A 16,059-nucleotide genomic window follows, 5' to 3' on the forward strand; every position below is an offset into this window, starting at 1 on the left:
TGGGGCTTGGGGTGTGGAGGGGGAGGTAGGAGAGACCCAAGGGGAGGAAAGAGGCCGGAGGGCAAGTCACCTGAGTGGCAGGAGGAGAGGCCCTGGGGGACAAGTGCTGGAATGGGCTGAGTCCGCAGGGCCACATGGCCAGGAGAGACCACCCTCAGCCTCCCCGCAGGCTCACATAGGGCACAGGCCTGAAAGCCCTGAGCCCTTCTGCCCCACACACACCTCCACATCCCACAGGGAACCTGCCCCGAGAGCCTGTGCTGGCTGTGGGAGATGGCGAGGCCTCCCCAGGGTTCTTGGACCTCAGTCTTCTTGGCCACGCTAAAAAAATCCTAGGCCAGGCATGGTGGCTCACGCCTGTAATCCCAGCACTTTGGGAGGCCGAGGCGGGTGGATCACGAGGTCAGGAGTTCAAGACCAGCCTAGCTAAGATGGTGAAACCCCGTCTCTACTAAAAATACAAAAATTAGCTGGACATGGTGGCATGCACTTGTAATCCCAGCTACTCAGGAGGCTGAGGCAGAGAACTGCTTGACCCGGGGAGGTGGAGGTTGCAGTGAGCCGAGATTACGCCACTGCACTCCAGCCTGGGAGAGACAGCGAGACTCCATCTCAAAAAAAAAAAAAAAAAAAAAAGAAATCCTCGTCTCCACGTGGCCCTAAGGACGCGGCCGTTACCGCAAGCTCCTTAAATCCTTTGGAAAAGAAGTGTGTGAGATGCAAAATAAACCTGCGTCTTTCCCCCACGGAGCGAGCTGTCCTGTACCTCATCTTCCTTCCGGGGTGGGTGCGGCTCGCAGCTCGGGGGTGCAAGGCCTTCTGACAGCGCCAGGATCTGATGGCTCTCATCACGCACCATCTGCAGTAAAGCCTGTGGTGGGAAAGTGCGTCAGGAGGGAGTCGCCTGCCACCCCACACAGCCACGCTCTATAACACCTGCGGCCCCGAGCTGCAGCCAGGACTCCGTGAAGGGCGGGCAGCTGTGGAGAGGGAGGGCACCACCTTGGCTTCGTACAGGCAGCACCCACTTCTCAAGCTACAAGGTTTTCAAGCCCACCTCTCCCGAGCTTCAGAGAGACAACACGGAAGCCAGGCTTGGAGTGAATTTCTCTGTAAGCCGCTCTAAAGATGGCCCCGCCACTTCCTCCACTCCATCTGCTCCCTGAGGGGGACACCGTCCCCTGTCTAAGCCTGGACAAAGCTCAGGGCAGGGCTTTAGGCCAATGTCCATAGCAAGATCACAAACATCACACACTCCCTGCCCTCCTGGGACACTACGAGGAGGCCACACAATGGCCACCCAGGAGGCTTCTGTGCATGGTCCGGCTGAGGCCAGTGCCAACCACCAGCGTGGGGTGAAGCTGCCTGTACCGGGCATGGGGAGCAAAGAAAACCATCCCCAGCAGGCCCTGCCCACAGGTCTGTGAACATGAGGCGGCTGCTTCATACCACCAAGTACGCAGCAGTGGGTGTCTGGACACACACTTGACTGTCTCGCCAGAGAGGCTGAGGGGTTAGCAGATGGCCCTATGGAGAAGCTAGTGTCACGACCAGCCTAGAGCCCAGAGCCCAGAGGCTCCGCGCAGTCACCACCACATGAGCACACACCCAAGCACAGGACACATCTGCATAAAAACCTGAAGAGAAAAATAATCTAATGAAGTCCAAAAAGAGGGAAATGCAAAATGAGGCAATGACGAGGCCTATGATGGGGTGTGACTGACTGAAAATATGCTTTCGTATAATTTTAACGATATGCCCAAAAAAAGTCAAATACTAACACTTAAGTAGTAAAACCAAATTGCATACTACGTTTATTTTAAAAATAATTAACAACTGAAAACACTTTTACTTTAAACATAACGTATGTGGCATAGGATGGATGCAAACTGAGGTCTACAGCAGAGCAGGGTGGGGTTGGGGGGATCGGGGTGGTGCAGGGAGGAGCGGAGATGGGGGAAGCAAGGCCGTGGTTGGGGGAGCAGGGTTGGGGGGGGTGTGCAGTGGGAGCAGGGCCGGGGGAGCAGGGCAGCGGGCAGACACTGAAGCTGCTTGTCCCTCCCTTCCAACTGCAGAGGACAGGCCATTTCCTTCTTTTTAATATGCTTTTCTAGATCCTGTATTGAGGAGAAAATGCATTTTAAAAACATCTCTTACAAAGAGGAGATGCACCCGCCAGGTGACACGGGGCTCTCGCAGCTCGGTTCCCGTGAGGCCGGGAAGTGGGGCAGAGTCCAGTGGGCACCTTAGAACATGGCCTGTGAGGCAGCCTGGGGGGTCCCACAGACACAGTCACTAGGGCTGGGAAGGTTCTGCCACCTCCACACTCAGGACCAGGCGGCTCTGTCAGCGGTGGTGGTGGCGGCGGCGGTGGGCAGGGGGGTAGTCCTTGTTTCCTCAGCTCCAGCACCTGCCCTGCCCACTCATGGCTCAATTCCAGGCATGGCCGGAGGTGGCCAAGAGTGGCCGGGGCCCCACCTGTGCTCAGGACCTCAGCCTCCTCAGTATAGGGGTCACAAGGGCTATTAGAGCGTCGACCACACTCTTGGCGTCTGTGGCTGCATCTGAGCAGTAGATGTCCCCCACGCGCCTGGAGCCACCTCCAAGCAGGGCAAGCACCCAGCTCCACTCAGATCCCCACTGCCGCATCAGTGTGGGCACAACCCTGGGGCTCCACACTCAAACACAGGCCAGAAATTAAGACAATACAGGAAAACCCTGAGTTTGAAACAGTCTGAGACATCCGTGAAAAAAAAAACTCGTGATTTTCAACTGGACTTGGGACCTTTGAAAGCTGGAGGTGCTCCCTGGACAGCAGCTCCTCCTCTTCCTCCCCTCTCCCCTCCTCCTCCTCTTCTTCCTCCCCCTCCCCCGCCTTCCTTCCCCCCATCCCCCTCCTCCTCCACTTCGCAGCTGCTGCCTCAAGGGCTACAGGAGGCCTTTCCTGCCTTCTTTGCTTTTCTTTTTAAATTATGAAACCTAAGTATGAAGAGTTAACATTAATCAAATTTATTCCTTAAAAATCAGGAATTCTAATATTAGGTTGTTTTCCACAGGAAACACCAACAGAAACATCTCCTTGACGTTTTATATTGTATAAAAATTTGAGGCCAGGCGCTGTGGCTCACACCGTAGTCCCAGCACCTTGGGAGGCTGAGGTGGGCAGATCACTCGAGCTCAGGAGCTCAAGACCAGCCTGGGTAACATGGCAACACTCCATCTCTACAGAAAATACAAAAATTAGCTGGGTGTGGTGGCTCACGCCTATAATCCAAGCTACTTGGGAGGCAGAGGTTGCAGTGAGCCGTGACTGCACCACTGGGTGACAAAGTGAGACTCTGTCTCACCAAAAAAAAAAAAAAAAAAAGGAATTGCAAAGAAGAAATAAAAAACTGATTAAAAAAATAAATAGCTCCAATTTCCATGTTTACGAAAGTAAAATAAGTTTTCTTTTTAATGAAAAAAAGAGGTTTAATTGACTCAGTTCTGACAAAGAGGGGTCTTATTATGTCGCCCAGGCTGGTCTTGAACTCCTGGGCCCCAACGATCCCCCTGTCTCAGCCTCCCAAAGTGCTGGGATTATAGGCATGAGCCACCGTGCCCAGCCAAATGAAGTAAAACAAGTTTTATTCTGAATGCAGTAAGTCCTCACTTAACGTCATGGATGGGTTTTGGAAACCGTGACTGAAACACATGTAACAAAGGCACCCTCAGGGCCTGCGGAGACAGCGGGAGCTGGGCCAGCAGCACAGGTCAGCTTCCAGGAACCTCGGGGCAACGCGAAGTGAGGACTTACTGTGCAATCTCAGAAGAGGTTTCACTGAGGGGAAAGCTGTTTTGTTTGGGAATATGTTTACCACCTGACCAAGCTCCTGTAGTGGCATCATTCTATCACTCACTTGTTTAGCCAAGTTTTTGTCAATGGTTTTACCATAAAATGATCTGCTGAACTGGGAGAGAAAAGAAAACTTATGAAAAGTTCCACAAAATTCTGCCTTCAAAGTTGACTCCAAGGAGGCTGAGTGGCTTCTCTCCCATCGTCTGAAGAGAACTCGGCTCAGTCCTAGAGCATTGGGGCATCTGGTGCCTCGGCTTCTCTACAGGGCACAGGCGGGAGGGAGGCATAGGCCCGCTCTGCGACTCGGGGCAACACCACCTGCCCACGGGCTCACAGGACCCTCCCTGCCCAGATGGGAAGTGGCCACCTAAGGGGCCAGTGCAGGGCTGGGCAGGCGGCTTCGGGGGCCACCATGGGGCTGCCTCCTATGAGTCATTAAAATGCAGGTGCTCAGAGGCACCCAGGAAAAGCTGGCCCTCCCAGGCTCTCCCCCGGCAAGGCCGGACGTAGGGCTTGGGGGATGCCCTGAGGCTGCACATGTGAAGCTGTGAGGGCCGCCCCTACCAGCCATACCTTCACGTGCTTCGGATGCACTTCCTTCTCCTTCATGGCTTCCTGCAGTGGCTGAAACCTTCCAGAGATGGGAGCAGGGGTCACAGGACCAGCAGTTCGAGCCTCAGGGCCTCCTGACCGCAGGCTCAGTCTTGCTCCAAAACCCAAGCCGTCACCTAAAAACACCACAGGGTCAGGGTCCCACCCACAGCTCTCCAGGGGGTTCCGCAGGGGACGCACTGCAGAGACAGGACAGGGGTGATTGGCCCGCAGCCCCCAGCGACAACCACACTGTGATTCTGCTCACGGAGAAAACACTGATGGGCCCCAAAAATGCTTTCATAAAAACATAACCCTGGTGAGAATGACGCACGTCAAGTAAGAAAGCCCAACTTCGCAGGTTGAGTACATCGCCTGAGTCCCTGATTCCAGCGCCAGCCTTAGGGGACCTCTGCTCACTTCTCCAGACGTGGCCCCCAAAGACTCCACAAAACCCAGATGGTCCAGGCAAGCTCGAGAGCAGCGGGACATGCAGGGCCTGCACCCTCCCCGCCAGCCACGGAGCTAAGGCAGGCAGCGGACGGGCATCCAATGACTGCTCAGGAAACGCTGACCGTGCCTGCTGTGGGGTCCCTGCAGTGCGGCTCCCCACTGCCGTGCAGCTCCTGTGTCAGGTGGGCACGGGGTCTCAAGGAGGAAAATTCAAAACCTCCCAATGCACAGGACCCTGGTCCATCCCGGAGACCTGCAGCTGCGCCAGCCCACAGGGAGGGAGGCGCTTTGGAAACTGAGGCAGGATCGTCTCAGGGACATGAGACCCAGACGAGGAGGCGGTGCCCTGGAAAAAGGGTGTTGGACCTTCAAAGCAGGAGGATGAGTATGCCAGCGAGACGGGGCCCCTGTGTGGACAAAGCTCCCTGGGGAGAGGAGGCTGCAGCACTTGAGCACCTGGGGGATGATGCCCCGGCACAGCCTGCTGAGCAGAGAGCACGCTGGGGAGGCGCAGAGGACAACCTCGGAGGATGACGATGGCCCCTCAGAGAAATAACGGGCACGTCATTCACAAAACGAACCAACAAAGTGCTTTTTGTCAGTGGCGGCAAGTGCCGAGAGAGCAGCACGAAGGCCTCAGGGGCAGTGCAAGGGTGCAGGGTGCTGGGTCGCTGCCTGTACCCCCCAAAATGCCTCAGGCCACCCCTACCGCCTGCGAATCTTTGTGCCTAATCATGGTGCCAAGTCCTACTTCTGCCCTGTATATCTCAGCTAAAGATGACGATGAAGAAATCTTTGGGGAAATCATCTACTTCAGGTGTTTGAGAAATCTCTGAGGACGCTGGCATCTCCCTGAGCCGCAGCTCCCACAGCGTGTACCAGGAACTCTGGGATGTGACTGCTGCAGGCACTGTCACCCAGTGCCACCGAGACATGGGTGCCCAGCACCGCACCCCGGCCCACTCCATCCAGAGGAGATCACAGCCAGCAGGTGCCGCCAGCGGGTGGTCAGAGCTCCACAAGTCCAAGACCACATTCCCCATTGTCCCACCGGACCCTGTGCCTTCAGCACAAACCATGCTTCACCTCAGGGCCCAACACCTTCCTCCAGGTGCAGGGACCTCTCACCTGGCTGTGCCCAAAATAAACTCAAGAACGCACCCCAAAAAAGAAAGAAACCAAGGAGCTAAAGCTAAAGGAGGGAGGAACAGTCAGGATAAGAAAGGGTTCTGAGAAATTTAAAATATGAGTGCAGAAACAGAATGCTCAGCACAAATGTTGAAAAATAAAGTTCTAAAGAAAACCTCTTAGAAATGAGAACAAAAATAAAAGAAGTAGAAACAGGGAAACAAAATTTGACAATCAATCCCGGAGGCCCAATATAGTTGAATAATAGGAATTACAAAAAGAAGAGAGAAAACCACAGAATCCGTGACTGGAGAAAGGACGAACGAGGAAATCCTCCACCCCGACCGCGCAGGCCTCCGAGGTTGCGAGTCACTGGAGGGCGCAGGCACGGAGGCGGTGGACAGGCATGCGATACCTTCCAACCCAAGTGTCTGCACCCAGCCAACCGACCGACAACCGCCAGGGAGACGAAGAAGTTCTCAAAAACAAGCACCTGCCAGACACCTTTTCTACAGAGGCTTCTGGGGACATGTTTCATTAAAAAAGAGGGGGCTGGCCAGGCGCAGTGGCTCACGCCTGTAATCACAGCACTTTGGAAGGCTAAGGTGGGAGGATGACTTGAGCACAGGAGGTGGAGGCTGCAGTGAGTCGAGACTATGCCACTGAACTCCAGCCTGCGTGACACGGCAAGACCCTGCCTCGAAAAATAAGAGACCATTGAGTAGGGGCAAAGGGCCGTCTGGGAGCCCCTGAGAGTTGTTGGGGAAGCACCTGCTGTGCTTGGAAGGCTTGGAAGACATTCCCCCGGGCACCACGTGCTAGGACAGCAATGAAGAACACAGGAGAAACAGAGCCAAGAAAAACAAAAGTGGCTCGAGGGGGACGCACGCTCCCAGCGGCTCTGCTAGAACACGGGGCGCGTCCTCGAAGGGCAAACCTTGGCTGCGACAGCACAGGGCGTGCAGACTGGACCTCGTGTAGCAAGGGGCGCGTGGCGAAGGGCTAGGAGGGCTGAAGATGCTACTTTAAACAGCAAATAGGGTTTGAAAATAAAGCAAATACAAGAAGACATTTCTGAGAGTCGAATGTGGGCATCCCCAGGGAGCTGCAGTCCTGAGTGGGGAGCTGGGACACAGGCTGCTCAGGAAATGGTCCTCTCAGCACCCGTAACTGTTACCCCGCATGCTCACTACTCATCGAATAAATACAAACAAAATTAAAAAGCTGCTGGCCCTACTCTGCAAGCACTAAAATTTCTAATTAAATCGTGACCACGTTCTCAAAAATCACTAAATCGCTGAAAAATCCAACAGATTTTTTAAAAAGTTAGAGCACCTCAAAAGGTGACTGACTTGTAAAAAGACAATTGTAGAAAAAGTTATGAAATTAAAAAAAGTACAGTGTGGCAGGTAACCGCCACCACAACTGATCCAGGCCAGGGCAACCAAGGGAGGCTGAGACCAGCGGGTGTTAGCATGAAAGGGAAGAGGATACTCAGTCTCTGCATCTCCCACGGAGGGAGGAGGAAACCTGGCAGGCACCACCACAGACAAAGGCCCAATTCAAGCCCACGCACCTCCCGCCATGAGGTCCGGGGAGACGCAGCCCCCCACGCGCCATAGCAAGGACACGCCACCGTCAGCGGCCCCTTGGCTCCTCTCCGGGGCCGGTGCCCCAAAACCCACAGCAGAGAGAGGGACGTCCACCCCAAGGGGCGGGAAGGGCAGGGTGGGCAGGCAAGGCAGCAGAGCCTGGAAACATGGCGTGCGCCGCCCCAGTCTCCATCCTGCCAAAGACACCTGAACACAGACTGTGAGCTGGGGTGTCTTTTCCATAAAGGACACTACTGGGACAATCGGCGAATCTGAGCAAGGTCTGTAGCTGTAGCTGAGGTGCCGGCCTTGGATCAGGGTGAACATTCCAGGGTGGGGTGTGGCCCGGGCCGGCGGCCTTCGCTGTGTGAAAGGTACAGGCGTGTTTTCAGGAGTCAAGAGGCCCCAGGCACACACCCGACAAAACGCAGAGCCGGGGTGGAGGTCAGCAGGGGGCAGACGCAGAACCAGGCGAAGGATGCAGGAATTCTTTTGACTATTCTGTGCTAGGAAACCACTGAAATAAAAAATTAAAAATGAAAGACAACCAACTCACTTTTCTCACTTCTATCAGTTTTTCCTTCTAATCCAGGAGGAGGTGAACTTAATGTTTCTTGAGAATCAAAGGATGTTGTGATAAAATCTTCAACATCTTTCTCCTGTTCAGATAGAGAGATTTTTAAATGGTCATAAAATAATGAGTAATTACACCATAGAGCTGACTTTGCCAGGTGAAAACTTTCAAAGGCCTGAATTTATCTTCCCACATAGACCCCAAATGAAACAACTCGAAACTGGTGAACACGCGCAGGTCGAATGCTTCCAACAATTTAATCAGATTCACCCACAGCTCTTTAGGAATATTTTAATGTAGCCAATAGTAAGTATTTCTGATTTAAATTCTTGTGCATTAAATGATAGTACATGGATGTTTCAAATAATATGTATCTGCTAAATTATTATTTTTTGAGGGAGGGTCTCACTCTGTCACCCAGGCTGGAGTGCAGTGGTTCAATCTTGGCTCACTGCAACCGCAACCTCCCGAGGTCAAGTGATCCTCCTGCCTCAGCCTCCTGAAGAGCAGGGACCATGGGTGGCACCAGCACACGCAGATGATTTTTTATGTTTTTTGTAGAGACAGGGTCTCACCGTGTTACCCAGCCTGGTCTCAAATTCCTGGGCTCAAGTAATCCTCCTGCCTCAGCCTCCCAAAGTGCTGAGACTACAAGCGTGAGCCCAACCATACCTGATTTTTAATTTTATCCTACTCAAGATATACAAAATCCCAAAATGGTTATGTTAGAAATAATACGATCTAACTCATAAATTATTAAAATTAATTAGCATATGTGAAACCTGTTAAAAATATGAAGCATTTCTGGCTGGGCACGGTGGCTCACGTCTGTAAGCCCAGCACTTTGGGAGGCTGAGGTGGGTGGATCATGAGGTCAGGAGTTTGAGACCAGCCTGGCCAATATGGTGAAACCCTGTCTCTACTAAAACTACAAAAACTAGCCTGATGTAGTGAGGTTTGCCTGTAGTCCCAGCTACTCGGGAAGCTGAGGCAGGAGAATTGCTTGAACCTGGGGAGGTGGAGGCTGCAGTGAGCTGAGATCACACCACTGTACTCTAGCCTGGGCGACAGAGCAAGACTCCGTCACACACACACACACACACACACACACACACACACACACACACACGCATTCCTAAACATAAATCTAAAAAACCATTCTGGACAAAGAACCCTAACCCGTCACACACGAAGACGTGTCTGTGGCTGTGCCCGTTGGAGTGAGTGTCAGTGGAGAAGCATGCCCAGGGTACGTTTGAGGCGGGCAAATGCATCTCAGGCATTTTAAAAATACCTGCACAACTGAAATAGTCTAAACGCTCCCATGATGCCAGTCCTGCAGAGCTGGCCCCACACAGCACTGCGAGGTGTGCGCTGTCAGGAGATGAACAAACAATGGCAGCTGCCATGGCGCCGGGCGGGCCACATTCCCACGGGAACAGAGGGCCTGGGAGCAGAGCGGGCACCTACCACAGCCGTCCTCTGCACATGGTGGTCGTCAGCCGGCGGAGACTCGGCCCACTGCAGGGCCAGCGCTGCTGCAGACACGCCCAGGGAACAAAGCAGCCCTGGCCCCTGGGTCTGTGGCAGCGAGGTGTCTGCCCTGTCCCCCAGGGATGTGTCGGCACTGCACAGGCTCAGGGCTCCTGAGTGGGGTGTCACGGGGAGGCTGGGCCGGGGCTCCAGGGTCCAGTCCTTCCTGAGGACCTCAGGGGAGCTCCAGGAAGACAGGTCCAGCATCCCGACCGGGCTCTTCCGGGGCCCAGCCTCTGCAGTGTGGCTCTGGTGGCGGGAACCGCCAAGCACGCTGGTCGGTGAAGAAAGGGACCTGTCCTGACATTCTGATTTTTCTTGAATGGGAGATTCTAGCATTTCATCTGTTATCAAGGAATCCCAATTTTTGATAACATCAGTTACACCCCCCGTGGCTGTATTGGCATCACACGTGTCTACAGGGGGTGATGTATCAGGCTCTTCTCCGTCACAGGAATCATCACTCCAGCTGCTCTCCAACAGGTGTGCTGAGGCCAAGGGCCACGGAGATTTGGTGTCGGCAGCATCCACATTCTGGAAGGTCATGGAATACAGCAAACGGTTCAGTTTTTCCTGAAGTTGTTTCACCTGAGCTATGAGATCGACCTTCGGCAGCTGACAATCTTCCAGTACTTTTTCCCTACCCTGCAGGTGAAACAGAACAGGCACATGGTAGAATACCTGGCTCACCAGGAGTCGCACCTGTCTGGTGTTAATGAGCAGATTTCAGGGAGTTTCGGAACACTCAGGGGTGATTCCACAACGAGCCCTGCACATTTCAAGTTTATTTAATTCTATGAGAAACAGAACCAAGGCTTACATCTCCTTGCTTAAAAGGCAACTGTCATAACCTACTTCTGCAGTGACTGAGGGCACAAGCTTCATACAAGGGAAGAAGGACGGGAAGGTTCTATATCTGAGCACTGAAAACACAAAATTGTGGTTTATGTGATGAATTTGGAGTTTGTGTGTAACTTCTAAGAATTTGGCAGGCAGGGCTGAGCTTTCTCTTAAGAATTCAAAGAAATGGGCCGGGTGCAGTGGCTCATGCCTGTAATCCCAGCACTGTGGGAGGCTGAGGCAGGTGGATCACGAGGTCAGGAGTTTGAGACGAGCCTGGCCAAAATGGTGAAACCCCGTCTCTACTAAAAATACAAAAATTAGCTGGGCGTGGTGGCAGGTGCCTGTAATCCCAGCTACTTGGGAGGCTGAGGCAGTGAATTGCTTGAACCCAGGAGGTGGAGGTTGCAGTGAGTCAAAATCTCGCCACTGCACTCCAGCCTGGGCGACAGAGCGAGACTCTGTCTCAAAAAAAAAAAAAAAAGAATTCAAAGAAATGTTCCCGTCACGAGGGCCCCAAGACTGTTTGCCGCAGGAGACGTGAAGGGCTCTCCACACAGGATGTATTTCCCGAGAGCACATGACAAGCACGTGAACCAGGTTCATGGGTCTCCTCAGAACTGCAGGCCTAGGCCTGTCCTTCCCTGATTTCTGTGGAATTCAGAATCTTTCAGGCTCTAAACGCCAATGAGGTGCATGCAGTGTGGACCCAGGAACAGGCGGCACCTGTACTCATGCAAGAAACGTCCCAGCAACATGCAGTACACTCACGAGGGCTGCGAGGGGCTTGGGTGAGCCCAGGTCTCAGCAGGCTTCAGCACCAAGCATGCTTCCGTGCCACCCTAGAGACCATAAAATACCTGCCCAGCACTTCTGGTGTTAGAGCCTCTGGGTTTCAGAGCCTGGAGGAGTAGCTGGGGCACATTTAGCAAACAGCAAGGAGGAGCAGAAGGAGAAAGAGCAGGGTGGATGGCTGTGTGTCCAGCAGGAGGAGGGTGGGTGGCTGTGTGTCCAGCAGGAGGAGGGTGGGCGGCTGTGTGTCCAGGAGGAGGTGGAGGAGAGTGGGCGGCTGTGTGTCCAGGAGGAGGTGGAGGAGAGTGGGCGGCTGTGTGTCCAGCAGGAGGAGAGTGGGCGGCTGTGTGTCCAGGAGGAGGTGGAGGAGAGTGGGTGGCTGTGTGTCCAGGAGGAGGTGGAGGAGGGTGGGTGGCTGTGTGTCCACAAGGAGGAGGAGGAGCAGGGTGGGCGGCTGAGTGTCCAGGAGGAGGAGGAGCAGGATGGGTGGTTGTGTGTCGAGAAGGAGGAGGAAGAGGACAGTGGGAGGCTGTGTGTCCGGGAGGAGGAGGAGGGTAGACGGATGTGTGTCCCAGAGGAGAAGGAGGAGCAGGGTGGCTGGCTGTGTGTCCAGGGGGGCTGCGCTGGGCCTTGGACTGGAGGAGGCGAGGTGCAGACAATGCATCAAAAGGTGCCATCTAAGGCCGGGCGTGGTGGCTCACCCCTGTAATCCCAGCACTTTGGGAGGCTGAGGAGGGCATATCACCTAAGGTCAGGAGTTTGAGACCAGCCTGGCCAACATGGTGAAACCCCGTCTCTACTAATAATACAAAAATCAGCTGGGCGTGGTGGCGCATGCCTGCAGTCCCAGCTACTCAGGAGGCTGAGGCTGGAGAATCACTTGAACTCGGGAGGCGGAGGTTGCAGTGAGCTGAGATCGCATCACTGTACTCCAGCTTGGTTGACAGAGATCCGCACCTGATGCACCCTGAGGAGAGGGCAGCTCCTGCGCAGGTGTTTCTAAGGGGGCACTGGGGACCTGCCCCTGGTGCACTGGGTGGGAGAAGCACCAGCACCTGCTCTTCTCGCTAAATCTCGACCCTGCTACGATTTGAGATTGTCAAGGTGCAGCCTCCTTCCCCGGGGAAAAGAAGTGTCAGCTTTTTTTCAAGTGACAATATGGAGTGAGGTGAACAGATTACAAGAATAAATCTGAAGCCTTTCAAAGTAAAACAGACGCTGGCCATCAAAGTACTGAGCTGAGGTGAGGCCCATGGGGGCGATGTGGTCCTCCCATGAAAAGACAACCCGGGACTAACCCTTGAGCACAGTTAAATCCATTTGTATCAATTAAAAGAAAAAAACCCAACTGATTGTTTCTAGAGAGTGGCTTAAATGAAGCACGTATGAAATTTCACAACAGTTATGGACAGCTCGTTACAGAACAGAAAGGACTCAGAGAACACGTCACTGCAGGCACAGACTGCAGGCACAGACTGCGCTCGTCACCTCAGCAGAATACCCGCCTCTGCCCAGGGCAGGACCCACATGTTCGGCACCCAGCCTCTCCCAGGTGGGCCTCGCGCCTCCCCCCCACCGTCCACACACACCTTGCCGCCGTCCTCCAGACTCAGGCGCATTTCATTTTTCACCAAGAGCAGCTCCGACTGCAGCTGCCTCTGGCAGACGGTGAGCACTGACATTACGCCTTCTTGCTTGCAGAGAGGTGCGTCCTTCAGCGTCACCAGGACGGGCTGCAGATCACCCTTGACAGAGGAGACAGAGGAAAGCTGAGCATGCAGGAAGCTGTTGCTGGGGCTGCCCCTCAGGTGGCCTGGAGCTGGGAGCCAGTACGGCAGCCAGCAGGGATGCCAGAGGGAGGTGGCAGTAACGTCCACAGCAGGCCACACAGGAACGGGGCTGAGGACCCAGCAGGAAGCTGCCCCGACCCAGGATGACCCCACAGAGCAAGGTGGACTGGGGCATCTGAGAGTGGGAGCCGCTCTACAAAGACCCAGCTGGTGTGGGGGTGGTAGGCACCAAGTTCCCAAGGTTCTGCTCAAATACAAGTGGAAGCCTTAAAAGACGACTCCCGACAGGGCCTCCAGCTCCAAAAGAAGAGCTCGCCACATCTCACACTGGTACTGCTTATCGACAGACAAACCATTTGATTAGAAACCAGAGAAGCAGCTTAAGCAGACCCGCCTCACACAGTGAGCTCCATTTCACTGGACAGTCCCTACCATGTGAAAGAAAGAATTGTTTTTAAAAGCTTAAAACAGTAAGCTTAAAATGGTACAGAACAGTGAAATCCTCAGCCCAGCTTCACTGCGTACTGACCCGGAACAGGCCCAGGCTGGCCTGAGCTTCAGGCCCCCTTTCTCTGCTGTGTCATGAGCCACCATGACAACTGCAGCCCCCAGTGCCCAGCGCAGAGAGAAGTCATTAACATTAAAGGAGAAAAGGAGTAGGAGGAGAGTAAGAAACAAATACCCTGCCATGGCCCGCGGCGGGGGCCTACCTGTGGGTCAGGGACAACCGGTTCCAAAGCAGCATCATGGGAGGCCTCCACGTCGCCAGTGACCTGGGCCTTGGCACCACCATCCATGCGAGGCTGTGGGTGGGCCCCGGGCACCCGCGTGTGAGCTGTGGCTCTGCGGGCCTGCCGCCTGTCCAGCTCCACCTGGCACCTCGGGAACCGCTGGTGCAGCACCTGCAGCTGGCGGCTGAGGCGGGCACACTGCACTCGGAGCCGCTGCAGCTCAGGAGGCTCCGCCCCGGCTGCCAGGGGCTGCTGCTCCAGGGCGCGGCGGATACGGGCCAAGGCCAACAGGACGGCCTCCAGCTCGGCAGAGTGTGCCGCCTTCTGCTGGTTCAGAGCGTCAATTTCTAAATTTCTCTTGGCAATCATCGCTTCCTTTGCTTTCAGGGATGCTTCGAACTCCTGAATCCGGGAGGCCATGCCTTCGACCTCAGCCTCCCTGAGAGCTGCACTGTGCTCCAGCTCAGCCAGCTGCCGCTCCGCAGCCTCCTCTGCGCTCTGGAGGCGCTGCTGCAGGGCCTCCAGGGCCTGGCTGTGCCCGCGCTCCTGGTCAGCCAGCAGCCGGCTCAGGGCCTTCTTGGCTTCCAGCGCAGCCTCGAGCTCGCCCTGCAGGGCCTGCCCATGAGGGCCCCCGGCCTGGGAGCAGAGCAGCTCGCTCTGCAGACTGCCAGCCTGACTGTCGCTGACTTCGTGCACCACGGGCCCCATGAGGGACAGCTCGTGCTGCAGCTTCTCAATGACTTCATGGAGTTGTTCAATTTCCTCTGCTTTCTCCTTTTGTAATCGTTTCTGGTTCTCTTGCAGATTTTCAATAGTGGCTTTCAGCTCTTCAATCTCAGAACTTCTGGTATATATGACCTGAAGAGAGAGCACATTTCAGAGGCAAATTAAATGTATCCACTTCAGAATGTCCCTCCTTCAGGACACGTTACATCCTGAATGCATTCTTGGAGTGAAGACCCCACAGCTTGAAAAACAAAGCAGCCACAGAAGCAAACTGCCAGTGCTGGACACACTCCACACCCGCCTTGGCTGCCACTGGGCCCTGGTGCACACCTTGTGCTCCACGTCTGATCGTGGGATGAAGGCTCTAATGCAGCCACTTTCCATGCAAGGATGTCTACAGAATGATGCTTTTACCACCCTTTAAATGTTATTTTGTTAATATTTAAACAACTTTGATTTGTTTGATTTTCCTGAAGGTGCATTAGATTTTAGGTGTCATTCTAACTCCAGGAGGAAAGTAAGAAACCTAGGCAGAGAATCTGCACCAACAAAGCAGTGAGCCAGGCACGCTCCCCTTCCATCCCAACACTGCTCATGGTGACGCTGGTGATGCAGGCGTCTCTGCCACTGCCACTGCCACCTCGGTGACACCAGGCATCAAAGTGAGTTTACTTGTGTCATGAAACATAATCCTCGACCATGTAAGGAAATACGATTGTTTCTACTTTAAAGACAGGAAAATTGAAACTGAGATATTAAACATCTTTCTAAACGCACAAAAACAGTAAGTGGAAAATTAGGATTGAGAACTGTGTCAATATAGCTCCAAACACTATTCTCTTAAGATAACATTACTGGTAATGACAAAAAATACAAAAATTCTAATCCATTTGTGCTCTAACAATTTTAAAACAATTTGTTATAGACTAATATGTTCTTCCAAAAAAACTGAGGGTTTCATAACAACTCCAGGTTTCTCTGGAACTACCTCACAATTAGTCTGGACTCAAATGCAAATCTGGCCTACAGAAAAGACAGAGGAACCGGATGAACCTGTGGCTTTGGTTTGGACGCTGTTAACGACACCTTCCTATGCATTTACCACCGATGAACAACACCATGCATTTAGCAAAAGCAGCCTCCCAGCTGCGGGCTACGAATGCCCGCTGCACATTCTGCTCCCCCTTGAGTGCCTTACTGTGTGCGGCAACGGCCCGTGTCTCTGTACTCTACAGGCAAGTGAAGGAATTTTAAGGACAATTCTGATTACACGCAGCTTTTGCTCATTCCCTAAATGCACTAAATAAACTGGAATCAAAGGGTGGGCACTAAAGACGGTCATAATCACAACGCATATATCATGTTAAAATACTGGAGCCAGCATACGAAGGTAGCTCTAAATGTAAAACACCAAAACCTTTTTTTTTTTTTTTTTTTTTGACGGAGGCTCGCTCTGTCGCCCAGGCTGGAG

At 53.6% G+C, this 16,059-nt stretch overlaps 1 protein-coding gene across 5 annotated transcripts in view; it reads right to left on the reverse strand.

The window, feature by feature from the left end:
* PCNT (pericentrin) overlaps positions 1 to 16,059 on the reverse strand; it is a 118,841-nt gene that overhangs the window by 19,067 nt on the left and 83,715 nt on the right. For all 5 annotated transcript variants that reach the window (XM_058427624.1, XM_032174550.2, XM_032174549.2 and 2 more), the window contains 6 exons: positions 13,842 to 14,720; positions 12,931 to 13,086; positions 9,647 to 10,354; positions 8,159 to 8,261; positions 4,412 to 4,566; positions 767 to 871 (listed from right to left, as the gene is read on the reverse strand). In XM_058427624.1, the coding sequence (XP_058283607.1) occupies positions 767 to 871; positions 4,412 to 4,566; positions 8,159 to 8,261; positions 9,647 to 10,354; positions 12,931 to 13,086; positions 13,842 to 14,720 (2,106 nt within the window). The remainder of the gene's footprint in view (positions 1 to 766; positions 872 to 4,411; positions 4,567 to 8,158; positions 8,262 to 9,646; positions 10,355 to 12,930; positions 13,087 to 13,841; positions 14,721 to 16,059) is intronic.

This window comes from Hylobates moloch, unplaced genomic scaffold (genome assembly GCF_009828535.3).
Source record: "Hylobates moloch isolate HMO894 unplaced genomic scaffold, HMol_V3 SCAFFOLD_14, whole genome shotgun sequence".
In the NCBI taxonomy this organism is placed as follows: Eukaryota; Metazoa; Chordata; class Mammalia; order Primates; family Hylobatidae; genus Hylobates; species Hylobates moloch.